General features: G+C 39.6%; 2 protein-coding genes across 13 annotated transcripts in view; one reads left to right on the plus strand and one right to left on the minus strand.

Moving 5' to 3' along the window:
• The window catches only part of NCOA2 (nuclear receptor coactivator 2), a 131,107-nt gene that overhangs the window by 81,498 nt on the left and 26,650 nt on the right, over nt 1–22,959 (minus strand). Inside the window, exon 1 of one of the 12 annotated variants that reach the window (XM_033155368.1) lies at nt 8,389–8,480. The exons of the other annotated variants lie outside the window; for them this stretch is intronic. The gene's annotated coding sequence lies outside the window, so the exon portion shown is untranslated. Of the gene's footprint in view, nt 1–8,388; nt 8,481–22,959 lie in introns of those variants that run through there. 12 annotated transcript variants of the gene reach the window in all.
• Nucleotides 15,442–15,977, plus strand: LOC117050059 (myosin light polypeptide 6-like). The gene has a single exon (XM_033155377.1). It carries the CDS (start codon nt 15,459–15,461, stop codon nt 15,912–15,914), a length of 456 nt encoding a protein of 151 aa, XP_033011268.1. The 5' UTR covers nt 15,442–15,458; the 3' UTR covers nt 15,915–15,977.

A 22,959-nucleotide genomic window follows, 5' to 3' on the forward strand; every position in this document is an offset into this window, starting at 1 on the left:
GCATGCACATGAAAGCTCATACCAAGAACAAACTTAGTTGGTCTCTAAGGTGCTACTGGAAAGAATTTTTTATTTTATTTTGTTTTGACTATGGCAGACCAACACGGCTACCCACCTGTAACTGGATCTATATTTAAAAGCAACTAAATAGTTAACAAAAATTTGCACAGACACGTCTGTAGTGGACTTTGTGCTTTGTTTTCCCAAAGTTCAGAAGGTCTGTTTACTATGTTTTGAGTGGGTGGGAGTGTTTCTGGTGTTGTAATTCTCTCTAGTTATGACAAGGCTACTTCTGCAAAAAAGAAGAAGCGTTGGTTGTTAGGAACAATCCAATTCAAACTCAGATCTGTATTTGATTTGAAATCCTTTTGCAGGAATCCTTTGACTCTTTAGAGCTTGGCAGAGGATACTGTACATGGTTGACAATAATTTGCAAACTACAAAAGGAGATGGAACTGCTAGCTTGGAAGGTCCATGGATTGTTCCCTTTGCTAGCAAGAAACATACTAGATAGCATAATGATAAAATAATCATAATAACACATGCACACCCCACAGCTACTTGTAAGATTTATCCCACTGATATTTTTTAATATTTGGTTTTTAATTTTAAAAAAATTAATTAATAGATTTTCTGTTTTTACTAATGTATTTCTTTGTAATTGTGGCTATAATGTTGTATATAGTTTTGTTTTTAAAAAAGTTTCTTAATTTTTTTACTGTGTTTTATGGAACTGCTTTTGTGTTTTCCATTGTATATAAATATAATCATAATCATAATGTGCTGCTTTAGATTCTATTGCTGTTGTTTTATAGTATATGTTTTGTTTTGTTTTTCTATTACTGTATTTCTGTTTCTACTATAAAACTGTCCTGGGAAAGTTTATTTGAACAAAAAATATACAACAGCATTTGTTTGTTGCAGGTGGCATTTTCATCAATAAATATGATTAATTAATAATTATTATTATTTTGTGTGGAAGAGTTATTGGCTTGGAGGGGGCTTAGAGACCAACTACCGGTAAGTTTGCTCTGGGTATAAGCTTTTGTGTGCATGCACACTTCTTCAGATAGTATTCCTTTGTGTAAGTCAGGTCTTCTAGTAAAGAAAAATGAGCGTTTGTCTCATCAAAATTCCCCTTACAGACTCCATAAAGAGCTGTCAAGCTATTGAAATATATACTGAACTACTAAAATATTCAAGTGTAATGAACAGAGCAAGTAACACTTCTCAGAAGAGCTCAGACTTTGATAATCATATGGATGGAGTGTGTAAACATGCAATATCAGCATGAAGCACCAGCACAAACAGAAACATAAGCATCAAGAAACTTCAACATGCTTTTCAAGACTTTCTGTCATTAGACATGAGGAACATTTGCCCAACCTTTAATGCAAAACTGCTATAAGCAATTTTCCATTACTTTCACTATATGTTTTATGGAAATACTAGTAAATTATTACATTATTATTAAAGAAGGCAACAAACATGCCTCCCAGGGAAGAGCATTCCACATGTGAGGCGCCACCAATGAAAAGATCCACTATTATGTAGCCACCCTCCAATGGAGGGGGAGCATAAAGTAGGGCCTCAGGTGATAACTGACAGCTTCAGGTTGATTCTTGTGAACTTTCAAGAGTGATAGAAAGCAAAAGGTATGCAGTCCTACATGCCGGGATTACTACAAAAGTCGGAAAATCAGATGCTTTTTATTTTCTACCTTGCACTAAGAATATGGAATTTGCCTCCTCATAGCAGCTGACAATGAAATGTTAACACTGAGCAAGCCATGGAATAGAATGCTAGGTTAGAGAAGTGTAATGCTATGTATGTTTATTCAGCAGTAATTACTACTGTGTCTATTTGGAATAAGTGTATTCCTTTGGACTACAGTCTGAGGCTAATCTTTGACACACTTACTAGATGGTAGCTCAGTTGAATAGGGGTTTACTTCTGAATAAACATGCATAGTATTGCATGCATGTAACCTAGAAACATATGCCATGGCTTGCTCTGGAAATGGGGAGAACAGAGATTTATTATTGCAGACACACACACACACACACACACACACACACACACACACGTACATATACACAAACATGCTTAAATAATATAGGTACTGTCTCAGGAAAATCCACAAAATCTATATGGAATTAGATAGGTTACTGCACTCTGCACCAACAGCTATTCTAAAACCTTCTCAAATAAGAATGCTACAATAGTCAACTGAAGAGTTGTGAGGTGCAGGTGACTGACACTAAATCCACTCTCCAGATGAAGCCACAATTATATTATCAGAGGGAAAAAATAAAATGCAGGCCTGGTTGCAGCTTATTAACAGTGCGTTCAGAAGTAGTCATGAGATGCAAAAACCTTAGAAAACCACATCAGCAATCATCAGCTGACTACAGTATCTACTTCTGAAGTTGGATTTCCCAACCACATCACTTCTGTTTTGCCTGAAATGAACACTGTCCCCAACAAGATCTTCCAGGCACTGCTTAAGAACCAAAGTTGCTGTTCCCATATATGATCTTCACTGAAAACCAGAATTTTCATTATCATACCACATTTCAAAACTCCACTGGGTCTTTCACAAGACTTCAGATTGATCTTAGAAAGGAAGAAAAGAGCAGAACCAGTATTATAAAATGTATCCCTGTGAATACCAGTTTCTGGAGAAACCAAGGAAGAGTGCTATTGTGCTTATGTGCTGCTTGTGGGCTCCTCCACTGTATATTCAGCATTTGCATAGGTCTGTAACATATTTCTTATGGAAAAATAACAATAAAGATCTTTAAAATTATTATGTAGAAGTTTGTCAGCAAAATCATTATTAGTAATTTCTGTTTAAGCCTCCATCTCATCTGTTTCCCCTCACTTTTCTAGATTTTTAGTGTACAGAAGAATGCATAATACTTTGACTGTACTCATGTTCCTATCCTTTGAGGCAACTGCCTGAAAGCTTTCAGCAGCAACTTTCTAGGACAGGTACAAACATGGCGAAAAAGCAGTGATTTGTCTCAGGAGAGTTGTTTACAGGAATTAAATTAATCTTAGTACAGGCTTCAGCATGATTTTTAAAAAAATAAAAATAAAAAAATTCCTTTGGTGTGTGAAATAAGGCCCATTCTGAGGCTAAAACAGAACTTCCAGTAGAAATTACAACCACAGATGTAATTAGCCAACAGTCAATACATTCCCCCCCACCACTTCTGATTACAATGCAGTTGGGAGAGTGAAGGTGAAACTAGCTGAGTCATAAACAGAAGAGAACATATAACCAGACCAGTCAAGGTAATTAAAAATGTGTGGGCTTCCCTTTAAAAAAAAAAGAAAAGAAAAAAGCTTACATGGGAGCATGACAATTATTGCAATATTTGCTCTCCTATGCACAAACACCCTAATAAATACATGAAGACAAAATGCTGAACATGCACATTACTTGTCACATTTGCAAAATATATAATTAACTTACTCAAACACTTTAGCATGTTTTGTCTTTTCAGATGGTCCCAACATTACACCAAGAAGCAGCCATTAATGATAGTAATATCTAGATGCCAGATACCATTTACAAAAGAGGAAGTTTTTTGGAAGAAAATGCACTTGAAATTGAAATCCATAATTTGCTTAAAATTTTGACTGTAGAATTGGTTGTGTGTTATTTTTAGCAGCTATCTTGCACGTACACATGCTCCTACAATGGATCTATTCATGCGAACAGTGTAACAGTGGAAGAAATTCACAGCTCAGCTTCTACGAGTACTGATTTCTGGTTTCAGAACACCTATTGCTCAAAGAAACCACCCTGGATCTTTCACAAGAGTTCTCCTACAACAGTTACATGAGCAGGTGAAAGCAAGGTTATTAACCACCTGTAAGTAAGGCACAGTAATTTCTCAGATCTCTTGATAAAAGAGAATCAAAACAACTCCTGGACTTGCAAATCACTAGGATTAGAGAAGACTATCGATGTTTTCAAATCATAGAATCAGAGTTGGAATATACAGTAAATGTCAGTTATCCATTCATTCAGTTCAGAATGATCTTCTGTTCAAAGGTTAGCTTGGCAAAGTGGCCAGGAAATAATTCATTCTACAGAAGTGTAGATTTTTTGCTTGTTTGTTTGCTAAACCTCTTACTGGTCAGACAAAAATTAGAACAACCTACTTGAAAATGCATGCTGTATTACTGACGTCTTCTGAGCACATGGTGTAATATAATCATAATAGTTTTGAAAGGGTGAGAGGCTGGTGGTATGTTAAATCATGTCATCTGTAGGTATTTTATATAGTTCCATTTGCTAATATCAAGTCATAAGTTTACAGTACTGCTCATATCATAACCAAGCCAGGGTGTGTGTGTTACTATGTTTAATATTTTACCAACTCTCAAAGCATTTTTGTTGTTGTTAACAGTCGGATGGTTATGCAGAAAACTCCCACACAGTTTAAGAATACATACATTGTGAGTTAGTAGTAGTTGTCTTTTTATGTTGTAATTCCATGTCCAATCACTGGACTGAATTTACATTCCAAGAGAGTGAACTGGGTGGAAGAACGCAGTAACTACCAGTACTTGTCATCCTCTCCCCTTAACATAATAGGAGCTTAAGTAGCTCCATATGTTTGCTCTTTAGTGGTGTATATAGTTGAGCAGAGCAATTCAAAGAAAAATAAACCCTGTCACTCAAAGTTCCTCTCACGATCTCCCCTTCTGTACAGGTGGGTCCCTGAAGCCTTAACCGCTGGCAGGAGACTAATGGCAATCAGCAATGGGCATCTGATCCATTTTCTACAATACTCCAGTGTTATGCTACTTTGAGAGCATTATAGCAAATTTAAAGGGTGGATCAGATCCAGCCACCCAGTGCATGGGGCCCAAATTACACTACAGAATGGGTCCAGCTCGGACTTTGGGGGTCCCAGGACCTGCCCAAGGGGGTTTTGTGCGGATGCTGGGCCTGAAGCTGCATGAGGGAAATGTCGTCTAAACACAATTCAAAATATAAAAATATTTTAAAACTTACAATTGTGCTTCTATCAGTTTGTTAAATGTTAAACATGTGTCTATGTCAGGTAGAGTTTAGAACAGATCTTTGTAAAAAGATACTTGCTATGCTTTCTTTAAAAACAATTATTAACTCAGTTACATTCTCACAATCTGAAAGGTCTTTGGAATGGCAATATTGTGTCCAGGTAAATGATCCTGGCTGGGGAGACCCGGCCAGATGGGCGGGGTATAAATAATAATAATAATAATAATAATTATTATTATTATTATTATTATTATTATTATTATCCTAAGGGGCGGGCAGGCGGGGGGGGGGGAATCCCTGCTCACTGCAGACCCGTCTTCAATGCAAACAGCCACCAACAAGCCAACTTCATTTGGGTATGATGAATCTTTTGTTTTCTAAACCAATGATGGCCCAGGAATACACCATGTTTATGAACCAGAGGGTAAAACTAAGTGTTGAGTATAAAACACAGGACTGTGCCAAAAACCTACATACATCCTGACATTATTACACTGCACCTTTCCCCACTCCTGTCTGCAACAGCCAATGGCACAAATAAATGTCATAAGAATCCAAATGACAAAGGGACTACAACTGTTTTAAAACAAATCAACTATCTCCACAGAATATCACAGGTGGTAGTGAACATCACTCTCACTAGTAAGTTCTGTGGATGTATTAATGATCATGACAATGTGAGCAACTACATGCATTCTCCTTGCAGATAATTACTCAATCCAAGTTATCTCCCATGATCTCATATGTATCTGTGGCACACAGTACAGGAACCCCAAGTAATTGGTGTGCCACTCTACCAGACAATCTACTGACTGTGCATAAAGTTCCTAAATGGTCATGGAATACTTGAGTAATCTTCTTTTGTCAGTGCCCCCAAGTTCATCTATGTGCTCATCCAGGCAAACATTCACAATTAAATGGGTCATGTAGAGCACTGCCACAAAACCACTGATGTCAGGGCCAGCATACCTCTGAATATCAGTTGTTGGAAATCCCAGTTAGAGAGAGTGCTGTTCACATGATATCTGAATGAATTCTAAGAATCATTTGTACCACAATGGATTGATAAACTAATATTAGTATTGTTTTGGAACAACTCCTTAAAGACCTCTCCAGAATATATTCTAAAGGAAAAAACTGAACTACTGAAGTACACAACCTAGAAAAGAGTACTAATGCACACATTGTATATCTCAGCATTACCATATTGCATGCTGATCCAAGTAAAATTTACAAATTAAAAGGAACTGTATTACTGCAAAATATATATATATATAAATAGAACACGTCGCACAGGAAAGGAATGCATATGGATTCAAACATTTAGGAATGCTCATACTATATAAATACAGTCATACATCAGGTTACGGCCGCTTTAGGTTGTGCGATTTCTGGTTGCGCACCGCACCGAACCCGGAACTAACAGAATGGGTTACTTTCGGGTTTCGGCGCTCGCACATGTGCAGAAGCACTAAATCACACTTTATGCATGCAGAGAAGCGCTGAATTGCATCATGCATGTGCACAGAGCAGTGGCGCAGGTTGCGAACACGCCTCCCGCATGGATCGCGTTCGCAACCCGAGCGTCCACTGTATTCTGAAGTACACAAGACCCATGCTGCAAGAGGAGGCTGAAATGTCAGCTTTCAGATCTTCCTCAGTTTTATGTCTCTTTGCTTTTGTAGAGTTCATGGTACCTATATGTTCATCATCACAATCTTCAAATGTAAGCCAGCAAAACCCCACAAAGTAAAAATGCTCTCAACACTCTCTTTGCATTTGATGGGCTCAGTGCAATCTCCGTGTGATAGAAAAGAGCTAAAGAAACAGCTAGAGAGTTCCTAATTCAGGTCAAATAGTAATTAGTATGGTTTGTTCAGATATTAATAATGTAATATATAATAGCCAGTGATTTTAAGTCACATGATATTGTTCACTATCTTCTAAAGTAGGGCAAGTACTCTACACCAGCATTGCGAGGGGGGGGTGGGGTGTCATGGCAGTTGGCAACCTCAGAATTTGGCAGCATAGTTTAAGCATCAACACTAGCCAGTGTCTCAGCCAGCCCAAATTCTTCCCCTCTGCCTTAGCAACACTTATTCTCTGCTCCATCTTTAAAGGGACAAAGAAATGAACACACATAGAATTATCTAGTATATGCATTTATATTGCTTATTATCACAAGAATAGAGAGAGGGCTACCAATACACCCTAGGATTATGTATTCAATTATGCAGACTGTGTTTTATTTATGTTAAGGAAAGTAAAATCAGAATATCATTTTCACTTGTTAGGTCTACTGGGACCAGAGGTAGGCTGGGCGTCAAAACCTGTCCTGTAATAATTCCGATACCAACAGCCTTGTGTGGGTGGACTATGTAGCAATAGCTTGCAATCTGTTAGCAGCAGCACCTTAGCATGAAGCCTATTTTTTCAGAGAACGACAAATGGAATCGTACAATCAACCGCTAGGGGAAAAAAACCAATGCCTACGTCAACACCAAGTTGAAGTTGAAGAAGCCATTGATTTATATTATCTCAAATTAACTTTAGTATCTTTAGAGGTTACTAGATTAAAGGACAACGTGTGGGTAATCATGCTAGAAGCATTTTCAGTTTTGTTTTAAACCACAAAGTATAGCATTGAGCAAGTACGTGTTTTATTGTCCCATTCAAGATGTAGAGTGTATGGAACATGTAACCAGCAACATGATAGAGCACAAATGGTATTTTTGCCACTAGGGAAAGGTTAAACAAAACACTTCTCAAAGGAAAAACAGTTGACAGGAAATGTGATCTGCATATCCACATACCCAACAGTACTAAAAAAAAAACTGAACAGCTAACAAGAATTGCATTGCAGCTTGACAGGAAAACTCACTGGTCAGGAAGCACTGAAAGTATTAATAAGAGAGCAAGCTGCATTTCTGGTGATGTCACATTTCACATCAAAAAGCTGATGCTTGACCCAGATAAACATTTACTATAAATATTTCATTGAAAATGAAATCTAAAATAGTGAAGTTATTTTTGCTTGCTTCAAACTACAACTGAATCTAAAAACAATTCCACAATGACACTTTTCACAATAACTTCATGATTCCATTATATTCCTGAACCAACCCAGTACTCCTCACTTTGCTCTCTATACTTTCACATAAATTTTGAAGCAAGAGAACTTGTGCACCAGTTTTGTTTGCCTAAGAACAGAAAAACATTTCAGGAGACCAGACTTTGTATAAGCAAAAAAGCAGTCGTCATCTTCCTGACCTAGTTCAAATTTAGATCCAACTTTGAAGATATTTACTATAGAACAAAAAGGTAACAAACAGGTTTAAACTCACCTCTGGGAATAAATTGTGTGCCACTTGTTTTAGTTTTTGGAGGAAAAAGCATGAATATTAAACTACTACACTTATGAGAGAAAAATAAAAATATTCAAGTCAAAAGCAAACACAGATCTGCATGACCTCTCTCTCTCTCTCTCTCTCCCTCTTTTCCTGGGGTTAGGAAATCTATGAAGAAAGAAGAGAAATGAAGCTGTAGTGCAAGGTACATTGGCCTGGAAAATTGCTCATCACTTTCAGTTCCAGAACATGGTTGTGCAGAATCAAAACTAGGCACAATCAAAATCTTAAAAAAGACAAATGATTTAAGAATTATAGAAAACAGTGTTAAGCAGTCAACTGGGGGGGGGGGGGAGCCACCATGTAAAAAGATGATTTGATCAAGCTAATGAATAATTCAAATAGGTGGAATTTGCTCAGTTGATAATGCTGCACTGATATTTGAATAGCCAGCTCCCCTTGTAATCCAGGTTGTAACAGAATTCAGGCCAAATTATTACTCAGAACTGGAACGCTGTGGGAGGGGATACAACTCTAAGGAGAAATGCAAGTTGAAGAAAAAGACTAAGGAGTCCTTTTCTCTGGAACCAGAGAATGCTGTCCAACAAGATTCAGTATAACAACATTTCTCTCACCCCACCCAAAGCAGCAAACAGCAACAATTATAGGCTAGAGCCACTACCCTGAAACTAGGACGCAAGGCCATTTTGCAATTAGACAACAGGGATGCAACATAAATAAATCCTAGGTCATAAAATCTGAACCATATTCACAATCCGTATCACCTGAGCATGAATATAAATGAAAATAAATTGGAAGAAAAAAGTTCAAGATTCTATTTCCCTCTTGTCTTATTATTACATTTCCAGAATAGACATACGTACAGAAAATGCTCCATTCTTTCTTGGTACACTGGGCAGGAATTAACATATAGATTCCTGTTAGAAACTATTCTTACACTAAAAATTCCTTCCAGTAGCACCTTAGAGACCAACTAAGTTTGTTCTTGGTGTGAGCTTTCGTGTGCATGCACACTTCTTCAGATACACTGAAACTGAAGTACAGTGGTGCCTCGCTAGACGAAAATAATTCGTTCTGCGAGTGCTGTCGTATAGCGAATTTTTCGTCTTGCGAAGCACCAACGAGAGAATAGCGGTTTGACGAAAAAAAGAAAAAAAAAAATCGGAAATTTTTTCGTCTTGCGAGGCAAGCCCATTGAAAAATTCGTCTTGCGAGACAGCCTTCCGCTAGCGAATGCCTTTCGTCTAGCGAGTTTTTCGTCTAGCGAGGCATTCGTCTAGCGGGGTACCACTGTACTTCTGTTTGGAAGCTACTGGAAGGATTTTTTATTATTATTATTTTGACTACGGCAGACCAACACGGCTACCTACCTGTATACAAATTTATATTATTATTATTATTATTATTATTATTATTATTATTATTATTAACATGGCGAAGGGCCTTGGATGATAAGCACAGGGTCCAGGTCAGTTCGTACGGCAGAGGCAGTTCTTAAGGTATTAATGTCCTGATTAGTGTAAGCCTTTATAGATCAGCACCAGCACTTTGAACTAGGCCCATAAATTAATTGACAGCCTGTGTAGTCGTGCCAGGATCGGTTTTATATGCTCAAACCATCATGTTCTGGTGAGCAACTTAGCCATCAAATTTTGCACCAGCTGAAGTTTCCAAACTGTCTTCAGAGGCAGCTCCATGCATAACACTTTGTAGTAATCCAACTTAGAGGTTACCAGAGCATGGGCCACAGAGGTTTGGCTATCCCTGTCCAGATTGGAAGCTCCTGCAGCCAATCGGAAGCCATGGAAGCCCCGTCGGACGTTCGGGTTCCAAACATTCGCAAACTGGAACACTCACTTCCAACTAACTTTGATGTTGTATCCCTAGTTCAAAAGGTACTATCTTCATTGATTTAGTAAATAGGGGGAACATTTGGCTCTTGAGGTGTTGATGGACTCACTGCTGCAGAAGCTCCTGCAAGCATGGCCAATGGTGAAGGATGATTTTAGCTGGAGCTAAACAGCATCCAGAAGGCCAGGGGTTCCCCATTACTGAAATATATCACCAAATTCAATAGGCACCACAACACAAATATAAATTATGAGGTAGACACTGATTGAAAACCACTATATGTTGTTGATAAAATCTGTATACCACCCTTCACCCAAAGATCATAGGGTGGTTCACAACATAAAAATACAAAATGAGAACACAACACATTCTGAAACACTGGCCAAAAACCACAAGGTTTTTCCTGGGGGACAGGTAAGTATACCCTAGAGGGATAAATTATACCTTAATGCACAAGTTTTAGAGTAAGCTACCTAATGTGATTATTCTAATTTCCATCAAGTCAGCTGTCTGAAGAAAGGACTATATGACAGGAGTTGCCTTGTCCTCCCAGCCTGGAGTTTGTCATCTGCTCTGGTCCTGGATCTGATGTGCTGAGTGGGGTAGGAGCTACTTCAGGGGACAGGCTGCTCTTTGTCAAGGGCAAGACACCCACAACCACCAAAGACATTGTATGGAACTGTAATAAATGAAACTTTAAGAAATTGTGCTTGAGCTTGCTTTTCTCTCCTCTCTCCCATCCCTTTTTTCTAGTATGTCCTATCTTATTAGATTGTGAGTCTGAGAGCAGGGACAGTCTTAGGACTGATTTTCTGTAAGCTACTCTGACAGCCTTTTTACTTAAAGTGCAGGAGGTATAAATGCTGCAAATAAATAAAGCACATTAAATAGCTTTAAAAAAAAACCAACAAAAAAAATTCATCATGGTGAGCCAGAAAGCTATGAACACACTTATCCTTTCTGACTCAGACAGAGACAATTAATGAATCTTTTCACATCACTAAGTATGTATAAATTGGATTTTGACCAATTTCAATAGTCACTGAGCCTTGCTTTGGGAGAAGTGCCACCCTCAGGCTAAAGCTTGACTATCAGATTCCTCAGAGGTATATGAGGCAGCTGTCAAAAGAGTATTTTGCCCAAGTTGTAACCAAAACAGGAGCACTCCATTTCTGCTTAGATAGTATTGCTTTAGCTCAGAGAAATGGAGGAAACCCAAACACAGAGGGGTATTTTGGGGCTGATATTTTTTTTTGAGTGTGCAGTTATTTGCCAAAGCAGCCTCATGAGTAGGCAAAAGGCATTCTGTGCAGCGCCATAATCCTGGATGAACTCCCTCATATTTGGCAGTAAGCCACAGCCATATAGCCAGCACAATCATGTCTCACCACACTACAGGCAGGAATTGCTGAGAATAGTACGTATGATATCTTATGCTCGGTTTATGTACATAAATTCAGCCACAAAACACACAAAACACATGCTGATTGCAGCTAAAATTGCTGAATGTAATAAGAACACACCAATAATAATTTCTTATCCTAGAAAAAGCCGTGGTGCTCAAAAGCCCACTCAGCCATAAACCTAACAGGAGGGCTTTGGGATGAGAACTCTTTGCCTAACCTACCTGTTCTGAAAATGAAGTGGAACACCATTGTATGCTGCCTTAGGTAAAAAGGTAAAGGGACCCCTGACCATTAGGTCCAGTCGTGGCCAACTCTGGGGTTGCGGTGCTCATCTCGCGTTACTGGCCAAGGTAGCTGGCGTACAGCTTCCGTGTCATGTGGCCAGCATGACTAAGCCGCTTCTGGTGAACCAGAGCAGCGCACGGAAACGCCATTTACCTTCCCGCTGGAGTGGTACCTATTTATCTACTTGCACTCTTGCATGCTTTCGAACTGCTAGGTTGGCAGGAGCAGGGACCGAGCAATGGGAGCTCACCACGTTGCAGGGATTCGAACCGCTGACCTTCTGACCAGCAAGCCCTAGGCTCTGTGGTTTAACCCACAGTGCCACCCGCGTCCCTATGCTGCCTTAAGCTCTGCCCAAATAAGACAAAATTCAAAACTAATATAGAAACTAAGGCTGCAATCTTGACTTCACTTATTGAGGAGTAAGTCACGTTGAATTCAATGGGATTTACTTTTTAACAGACATGGTTAGGGTTGCAGTTTAGGACATACAAAATTTCCCTCCGTGAGAGAAACTTAACAAGCAGCCTCAGTTACTAAACTCATGATTCAAATTTCAGTCAACCAGGTTCATCATGTGAAAAACTGATGGTCATCGGAATCCATCCTAGTTTGTACAAGCAGAAATACAAGACAAGAAATAATAATAACAATAAAAACAACAACAACATTGGGTCTATGTAAGCAACTACTGACCTAACACTAAAGAACCTGTGCAGAAGGACATATAGTTTAATGTATCACTCCCAGTAGGGTTAGCAGGACATCTCCAGTTCTGAAGTGGACTGTGGATCCCTTCACTAAGCTTACTCTCCCCCTAATGCTTCAAAGACCAAATTCTTCAACATTAAGGCTCAAAGAACATAAGCACCCCATTTTCAGAGCAATTTATATTTCACTGTATTTAAAATTAGCAGTTAACTTAAAAGATAAAATGAGTAGAGAAAAAGGACTTTGCCAGCTGCTTGCTTCTACAGGTGAAACTCGAAAAATTAGAATATCGTGGAAAAGTCCATTTAGGTAAGCAATTGTTTTCATTAGCTACTGGAGTTTAATATATGAGATAGACTCATGACATGGAAAGTGAGATATGTCAAGCCTTTGCTTGTTATAATTGTGATGATTATGGCATGCATCTGATGAAAACCCCAAAGTTGAAATTGTTAATTTGGGGTTCTCATCAGCTGTATGCCATAATCATCACAAGTATAACAAATAAAGGCTTGACATATCTCACTTTGCATGCCATGAGTCTATCTCATATATTAGTTTCACCTTTTAAGTCGAATTACTGAAAGAAATGAACCTTTCCACAATATTCTAATTTTTCGAGTTTCACCTGTCTATATGGTGAAAGGGCATCTTCAAGCAACTGAGTCAGCTCATGAGTATCATTACATATGTAAATTCAGACAAGGAAAAGTATGGGCAATCCTAGAAATTTTGTACCTAATCATTCTTTTTAAAAAATTAAAATTGGGCTGAATTTTAAGAAGCCCCATGTTCTCTTTCAAGCAATCCAAATTTAAATTTTTTTTTAAAGGAGCATTCACTTGTTTTTTTTCTGCTGAGCAAGTCTTCAAAGTCCTGAGAATGTAATTCATTTTGGAGTGTATCCCCCAAAACATACAACAAAAATGCAGTGCAAGTGGCTTATCAGTAACTTTATAAGATACTGTTTCCAATGAGTGTCATTTGCATTAGTGGGAAGGTCCGAAGGGGTAAACATGACAATGAAGACTGCCACAAGTTCCCACTCATTCTGTTTCTTGAATATCCTTATAAAGAAAACAAAAGAAGGCATGAACAGAAGACTTTGGCAGTACACATGACTCTTTATAAACCCCAAGTACAGTACAGCTTTATTTCTTGGCTATAATTTGATAACTACATTCCATGTATCAAAGAAATGCTGGTGCAGAAGGAGCACCTCTCTATTGATGGCAGCGGCAATCGATTTGCAGAAGCCAAGGGCTGCAAGCTCCAATGGTAGTGCTGGTAACACCAAGGTTGCAGGTTCGATACCGATTTGGGGCAGCTGCACATTCCTGTATTGCAGGAGGTTGGACTAGATCAGGGGTAGGCAACCTAAGGCCCGGGTACCAGATCCGGCCCAATTGCCTTCTTAATCCAGCCCGTGGACGGTCCAGGAATCAGTGTGTTTTTACATAAAAAGAATGTGTCCTTTTATTTAAAATGCATCTCTGGGTTATTTGTGGGGCCTGCCTGGTGTTTTTACATGAGTAGAATGTGTGCTTTTATTTAAAATGCATCTCTGAGTTATTTGTGGGGCATAGGAATTTGTTTCCCCCCCCAAAAAAAAAAATTTCAGGCGCACCACATGGTCTGAGGGACGGTGGACGGCCCACGGCTGAAAAAGGTTGCTGACTCCTGGACAAGATGATGCTCAGAGTTGCTTCCAATTCTACAATGTTATTATTCCAGGGAATGTTGGCAGTACAGTAGCAACACACAGGTATAAGCCTCAAGAATTAAACAGTAAACAGATGTGTGTGGAGACATAAAGGTAAAGGTAACGGGACCCCTGACCATTAGGTCCTGTCGTGTCCAACTCTGGGGTTGTGGCGCTCATCTCGTGTTACTGGCAGAGGGAGCTGGCGTACAGCTTCCAGGTCATGTGGCCAGCATAACTAAGCCGCTTCTGGCAAACCAGAGCAGCGCACAGAAACACCGTTTACCTTCCCATTGGAGCGGTACCTATTTATCTACTTGCACTTTTGACATGATTTCAAACTGCTAGGTGGGCAGGAGCTGGGACCAAGCAACGGGAGCTCACCCCATCGCGGGTATTCGAACCGCCGACCTTCTGATCAGCAAGCCCTAGGCTCTGTGGTTTAACCCACAACACCACCCGCGTCCCGTGTGGAGACATACAGAACCACAAAATATTTTGTTTTAGAATTTTGTTGCACATCTCTTGCATTTGAGTTGAAGCATGATTCACAAATGCTTGTAATTAACAATGAAATTAACCAATCAATCTAATCCTGACAGGGGTTTCCCAAGATCTCAAGTCGTAGTCATCCCCAGCACTATTATCAGTGAGCCTTTTGCCTAAAGATTCCAGGGGCTATACTTGGAACATTTGCATGCTCTTTTATCCAGCAAATGTAGATTACAAATTAGAGGTCTGAACTAATTGTGCAAGCTTTGTGCAAATGCACTGTCAAACCATCTTATGGCAGCCAACTTACACATCCTGACCACCAGTTTACATGGCTAGCCAACTACAGAACTGCAAGGGGGGGGGGAGCCGAACCTTGCATTTTCTTTCTTTCTTTCCACACTCATTCCTACTTCTGCCTCCTTTCAAGTAGTACTCTTGACTTCACACACACACCTGTTTGAACTTCTTGATTAGAATTTTCACCTTGCAATTCCCATTCTGCTCCTCCACAACCCAGAGTGTATTGGTTGGTTTGAAAAATGCACCCTGCACTGGGTGTATGATGGTAGTAGATGGAACTGCGAGCAGCCGGAATCATGTGCAACTTCTCGGAAGATCAGACCGCTGAGTTCAAGGAGGCTTTCCAGCACTTTGACAGAACTGGAGATGGCAAGATCCTGTACAGCCAGTGTGGCGATGCCATGAGAGCCCTGGGTCAGAATCCTACCAATGCAGAAGTCATGAAAGTTCTGGGGAACCCCAAGAGCGATGAAATGAATGCAAAGACACTGAGCTTTGGGCAGTTCCTGCCCATGATGCAGACCATTGCCAAGAACAAGGATCAAGGCTGCTTCGAGGATTATATGGAGGGGCTGAGGGTCTTCGACAAGGAGGGCAACGGGACAGTCATGGGAGCAGAGATACGCCATGTGCTTGTCACCCTAGGGGAGAAGATGACCGAGGAAGAAGTAGAGATGCTTGTGGCCAGCCATGAAGACAGCAATGGCTGCATTAACTATGAAGAGTTGGTGCGGATGTTTCTGAGCAGCTGAAGATCACCTCTAGCTTCTCCCGAGAACCTCTTCCAGTTTATCCTTAAAATGTTTGTGCCTTTTTATCTGTCTGAAACTACTTTTGGTTCCCTCTTTCTCCAGCCTCTTGGTTTAGTCCTTGAGGCAGGGGCTAAGGAAAGGAACAAAATATATATGTTATATATGATGAATTGAAAAAGATGATGGGGATCTCTTTCACCAAAAGACCTGAGACGTTTCTATTGAGTATGGTTGTTAAAGAAATACCAAATAAAATAAGAGAAGTATTCTTATATGCATTGGCAGTGGCTCGAATAGTAGTGGCAAAAGGATGGAAAGACAAGGATGTGCCAAAAATCTTAGATTGGCAATGTAAAATACAAGAATTCGCCGAAATGGCTTTTCTTACAAATAATATAAGAGGAAATTAAAAGCAAAAATTCATTGGAAAATGGGATGTCTACAGGAGATATGTGTTAAAACACAACAAAAGCTTTGTCTCCATGCCAGCTTTTGAGGAATAACGGTAATGGGAATAAGTAGGTGAAAAGAAAGTGAAGGTATAACTTTACCTAGAATGTACTGGATAGTAGGTACAAGATATTTTATTGTGTTGTAAACATTCAAGTTAACATAAGTTGATGCAAAGGGAGTTGACAGGAAGTCAGTGTGGAGGAAGTAGAGGTAAAGTGGCGAAGAACAAATAGAATATTATCAATATTATTATTATTTTCCTTTTGTTATTTGTTATTTACTTATTTATTGTAATGATTGTATTATATGCAAAATAGTGAAATCAAAACACAAACAACCAAATACGTTTGTAAGTAACCACATTTATTTTTGTTTTTGAAAATGATTTGATTAATGGCTGGAAGTTTGTAATCTTATCATGTAATCTTGTTTTGTTAATTAAAACCATGCAAATTTTTTTTTTAAGAGAATGGAAGAAAAAACATTTGTCTGAAGGGGGTGTTCCTGAAGGGCAGGGAAGCAAACTGCTGGCTTGTCTCGCATCACTTTATTTCCAGAAGTGTTCAGTTTATTTCCTCTTGGTTGCTTTAATAAACTGTTCCCAAAAATGTCTTACTAAAAAACAAACAAAAAAACAACCACAACACAGTCTCCACATTCTGTCAAGTTCTAATGTGATGTAGATACACTGGAGGCACAAACAGGCCTTCCTGCAAAGGCCTGGTATATTGCTTGCAGACTCACTGTTAATGCAAAGGGGGTGGAGAGAACAGGGCAACTATGCCCTATAATTAATCCTTCATACATAGATGCTACACCTGTGGAAGACTGGAGCAAGCATCTTTTATTTTAAAAATACTTATATCAGTGGAAAGTGGGACTCTCTTATGATGGTTGCAGGCCTTCCTCAGGAGCCTCTTTTCAACACCTTGGTCATTGATGTGTGGTGCTCCTCAGGGGTCAATGATGTCCCCCATATTGTTTAACATCTACATGGTACTTCTGGGAGAGATCATCCAGGGATTTGGAGTATCTTTCATTATACATGCAGCTCATTTCTTCTTTTTATCCAATACCAGGGAAGCTGTTGATGTTTTCAATCAGTTCCTGGAGGCAAGAATGGGCTTGATGATGACAGCTAATAAACTGAAGCTTAATTAAAAGAAAGCAAAGGTGCTCCTGCTCAGGAATCAAATAGGGATTCAGACTATGTTGGATTGGATACCTGGCAGTTTGGTTATTCAATTGGTGGCCAGGAGTGCTTTTGCCCAGTTTAGGATAGTGCAGCAGTTAATCTCGTAAGGAGGTTAGATATAGTTAAAGAGCACAAGTCTTCAGTTGATCCAGAATGCAATAGCAAGGATATTAGTAAGTTCTCACTCATAGGCAATATGACACCTATTCTGTCTTGGCACTGGTTGCCAAACTGTCTCCAGGCACAATTTAGTGTTTATGATTACCTTTAAAATCCTAAATAGCTGGGATCCAAGATCACCACATCCCGTAACAACTTGCTCACTCATGAAGATCAAGTGAAGAGGCCCTTTCTGTGTCCCACTGATGGTGGAAGCATAGTAGCTTGGAACAAGAGAAGGCATTCTGAGTGGATTCCTCAGTATTATGCAACACTGCACCCCATGAAGCATGGGTGGCTCACTCTTTGGATGTTTTCCACCAGTTAGTTAAGACTTTTAAAATTATTCTGGCAAGCTTTTGTTGTTGTTGTTGTTCAGTCGTTCAGTCGTGTCCGACTCTTCGTGACCCCATGGACCAGAGCACGCCAGGCACGCCTGTCTTTCACTGCCTACTGCAGTTTGGTCATGGATCACTGCCTTGTCGAGGCGAAGGGGCTTGAATAACTCAGAGAAACTATGAGCTATGCCATGCAGGGCCACCCAAGATGGACAGGTCATAGTGGAGAGTGATCCACCTGGAGAAGGAACTGGCAAGCCACTCCAGTATCCCTGCCAAGAAAACTCCATGGAAAAAGACAACAGGCAAGCTTTTAGCCTATCACAAAGCTAATGTTTTACCTTGGCTTACCACTCATAGTTTGTTGGGAAGAAGGGAACCACAAGACCGGGTTCAGAAGCATGGCAAGCCATGCTTTGGCATGTTTCATGCAAAGTATAGCTGCAGCTGTGGGTGGCGCTGTGGGTTAAACCACAGAGCCTAGGGCTTGCTGATCAGAAGGTCGGCGGTTCGAATCCCCACGACGGGGTGAGCTCCCGTTGCTCGGTCCCAGCTCCTGTCCACCTAGCAGTTTGAAAGCATATCAAAGTGCAAGTAGATAAATAGGTACCGCTCCAGTGGGAGGGTACACAGTGTTTCCGTGCGCTGCTCTGGTTCACCAAAAGCGGCTTAGTCATGCTGGCCACATGACCCGGAAGCTGTACGCCGGCTCCCTCGGCCAGTAACGCGAGATGAGCGCCACAACCCCAGAGTCGGACACGACAGGACCTAATGGTCAGGGGTCCCTTTACCTTATAGCTGCAGCAGGAGCAGAAAATGGATGCCTTTAACCAGCATGAACGAAAGTGGAAACATTTAAGCAGCATGAACCAGACACTGCTTGTTCACAAACCACTGTTTCTTCTAAACTAGAGTTCAATCTGACATACAAAATTGACCACTGAGTACCCAAAATCTACTGACTGCTTGTCCTAATGGTATTGGGGGGGGGATTGCAACAAACTGGAGGATGGAAACATGTGGACACTAAAAATGATTATATTTTCACATGCACTTTGCTTCTGATGAGTGTGCATTTTTCAGTTTCATAACAGCTGAATGAGAATTATATAGAGGAAGGAGAAACAGAAACATCTGACTTTCTTGCAAACTATATAGGACCTTTGCTAAAAGCTAAACAAACTACGAAACTGCTTTGAATAGAGTGTAAAATGAATCTTCTAAATGGCTTAGGAAGCTAATTAGTAAGAGAGAGGCTTTAGCTCTTAAAAACTAATGTAAACTCTCAGAGCTTTTCAAGAGCTGTAAAGGGTTTCATTAATGATTAATAAGAGCAAACGAAATAATTCCAGTTTTGAGAGCTACAAGCAATGCAGATCAAAGGTCATTAATTGAACTTACATTGGGAAAGTGGGGAAGTTTATTAAACAATTACCACTGTACAAGGGCCACAATAAAGCCTCACAGGAATTACATGTACCTGTATATGCAATTAGCAAAAATATTGGGTGATATCCACCATTAAGTCATATTCAGAAAAGACAAAATGAACATCAGTGGACTCAAGTAACTTAAATCCACTGATTTCAATAAATTCACTCTGAATATTACTAAAGTTGGACATCACCTACAGCTGTGCTTTTTCTTCTATTTGGGGACAGAATTAAATCTTGCAACTAAATTGGATGTGTATTTGGAAAATTATCTTGAAAACAACAGGTAGGGAAATTGTGTTCCTGAATGCAGAACTTTCAAAGTGTGTACCACTTCAGAGCATACTGTCCATGGTTAGTCAGAAACAAGTCCAACTGTTTTCAGTGAGGCTTACTGTCAGGTAATTGCACAGAAGACTGAAACTGTAAGCATTACTTTTCTTGGCAATCAAAATAATTTAAAATCAGCTAGATTTAAATCAATCCATCCTGCTAATATTAAAAAAAAAACTCTGCCACAAAGCTAAACTTACCATTCTGAATGCTTACAGCTGATTGATATTCTCACCGGCAAAACCTGCAAGTGAAAATCTGCAACACATACTGAAACAAGATTAAGCAGACAGCAGCAAAGCAAGCCATTTTTGCAAAATAACTTGCTAAATGTTGCCTGCATAGGAATCAAGATGAGTGTGCGCCTCCATTTTTAGCTTATCTCAATTCACAGTACAGGGACAGGCCAAAGCCTGCTCTAAGGCGGCTCCAAAGCTCTCACAGGCAGCAGTTCCTATCACAATGCACTGGAAACTTGTCTTTCAACTTCATACTCAAATAAAGATCACAGGAACATCACAAGCTCTACTGCATCTGCACTACCTCCACTCATTCCAAATATGACTAACATCAGAATACCCCCACACGTCCCCACTGAAAATGAACACACAGTAATAATGCATGATGAGGCTGCATCAAAATTCATCAATTGCAAGGAAATGAAGTAAAGAGCAAAAGCTTATATAATGGTTTCAACTGGCTAAATTCAGGTATACAATGAAGGAACAGAACTTGGTTAATTAAGTGTTTACAGTGTTAAACTGACACCTCAACAAGTCCTTACAGAATTCATACAATTTTTAGGAGCTCCATCTATAAACATCAAATTTAATACCAAAATTTCTGCATGCATGAATATATCCCCTTTACTTCAGAAAGACCAGTGAGTGGGAGTGGGATCAGAACTAATAAATATGGGATTAGTAATATTTGAGGTTTCCTTGGCCCCCCCTTATTTGGACATGATCTTTCAAACATGGGCAGTGACCATAGGCAAAGCAATCTCCAGACTTTAGGGATAGCCAATATACGGTAATGCCATCCATGTAATGTTGGAGTTCAACCCACATCAGCCCCAACCAGCATGGCAAATGGTTAGGGATCATGGAAAGTAGAGTCCAACAAATTATGGAGGGCACCATGTTGGCTATCCTTGCCATAGGACTTAGCAAACCCATTTCTCCCCTTCTCCAATATGTGCCTGTGTGCAGGCAGCATAGCAGAGTAGCCATGGGAATTAGAGGTCTGTGTATCATGGAGTTATGAGATGGGGATACCTATTCCATAATAATTGCATGTTGTGTTACCCACATGCATGCTGGAAGCAGAGAGGTAGGGCAGAATCAGGGCTCTGTTAAGGCTTATGGTGATCCCTCCAAAGTAGAGCATTGCACCTGTACTAGGACACATTGTATTCTCAAATCCTACCCTGATAAAGACTTGAGATAAAATAAGAGAAACTATGTTCAGGATGCTTACATAACTCCCTTGTTGTTAGAATACACATCAAGGCTTGCATCTCCAGAAGTTCTTTATATGTACAGTAATACCTGGAAATGGGGTGATTAAAAAAACACACAACCCACCAACTAATGATCAGGAAAAATGCTTTAATTCCTTATAGGGAGAAACCAATTTAGTTCAAACTCCATGATTAATTTTCTACTGCTTAAGGAAACTGTTTAACACACACAGCACTCATACATTTAAACTTAACAGGTGTTAAAGTTGTGTTAAGCTAGACCAGGCCAACCACTTTAGAAAACGATGTAACATCTTATGGAAGCTAGTTTCTTGAACAGTCAGACCTACCACTGTTGTTGCAGCTGGTAATTAAATTACTGCACCTGACAGCATTGACAGCCCTACAGTCAATGCTTGACACCTCTAATGTAGTGTACAAGACCAGGAATAGCAAAACTGGTTTCACAAATTCTAGCAGGGCTTGAAGTCTGAGGAACAACTAGGAAGATGGATGAAGTATGACTGGCTGTTAAAACAGTACTATCTTTAAAAAAGCAGTTTTAAAATCAAGTGTAAATGTACCGGTAATATATTGTACAGTACATCAATGCAATATATTGTGCAAAGGAATTGTCAAAAATGAATATACTAGCACTGGTTAAATATAGTAGTTGTGTAGGCAAAGATGCCTCTTTTTCCTTTTCATTGCCAGTTGCATCTTTTTACAGAACTATCGTTGTGACTCATATTAATCTTAAATACAGAAGCAGATAAAATATCCATCCGCAGAAATCCTACTTATGGATTGTCAAACACAGTACACCTTCATCATCCACATAGATCCCCTTCCCACCACTGCTCACCAGGGCAGGTACTATTTAAAGAAGCTGATTTTGACCTATGGCACTAAATTTGTTATCCTTCCTCCTTTCAGCCCACAACATTTGCTACATTCCTGCAAGAACGGAAAGGCAAACCAGCTGCTATCCAGCTCTGAGAGCTGGCCAAAGTCTGAGCCTGGACATCTTAGATTTTTAATTTAAGCAGACTTTCTGTTGCTATGATCAAATGTGTATATACTGTAGTATAGTTTTCATATGTACTTTAACCCAAGAGACAGGCCGGTTTCAACATATGTTTCAAAAACACAGCTTCTAGATAAAACTTTGAGCTTTCATTCTGTTATGAAAGAACACATTTTGTTAGACTGAGAGATTCTTATTCTTTTTAGAAGAAGGCAGCAGTATTCAAAACCACATTTGCTTCCACTGAAGCCTGTCCCCAATACACTCCAGGGCTAGAACAGAGCTGGAGTTCCAATAATTAACATACCATTTTGCAGACCAATAACAAATCAGGATGGAATAACTATGAATCCACATTTTCAGTCTTAACTATCTAACAATGAGCTCTGGGGAAAGCATCAATTATTAGATTAGAATCATTAGGAAATGGTTAGCTTTGGGGGGGTCATAAAAAAACAAGTATATCTGAGCATTAAAAAGTAGAGTCTTACTCATTACTAGCTAAATGGCTACGCTCACTACATTTCATCTGAACTTACCACAAAGAAACAATGGAACCACATTATAGCAGGTAACTGCCTAGAACTCCGGATTGGTATCTGAACCAATCCGGAACCTGCTTTCAGCATCTGAGGCCCCTCTCCA

Source organism: Lacerta agilis, chromosome 7, assembly GCF_009819535.1.
Source record: "Lacerta agilis isolate rLacAgi1 chromosome 7, rLacAgi1.pri, whole genome shotgun sequence".
Classification (NCBI taxonomy): Eukaryota; Metazoa; Chordata; class Lepidosauria; order Squamata; family Lacertidae; genus Lacerta; species Lacerta agilis.

What these genes read in the sequence shown, in the direction of transcription:
- LOC117050059 (XM_033155377.1), top strand. Translation starts at nt 15,459, where the DNA reads ATGTGCAACTTCTCGGAAGATCAGACCGCTGAGTTCAAGGAGGCTTTC.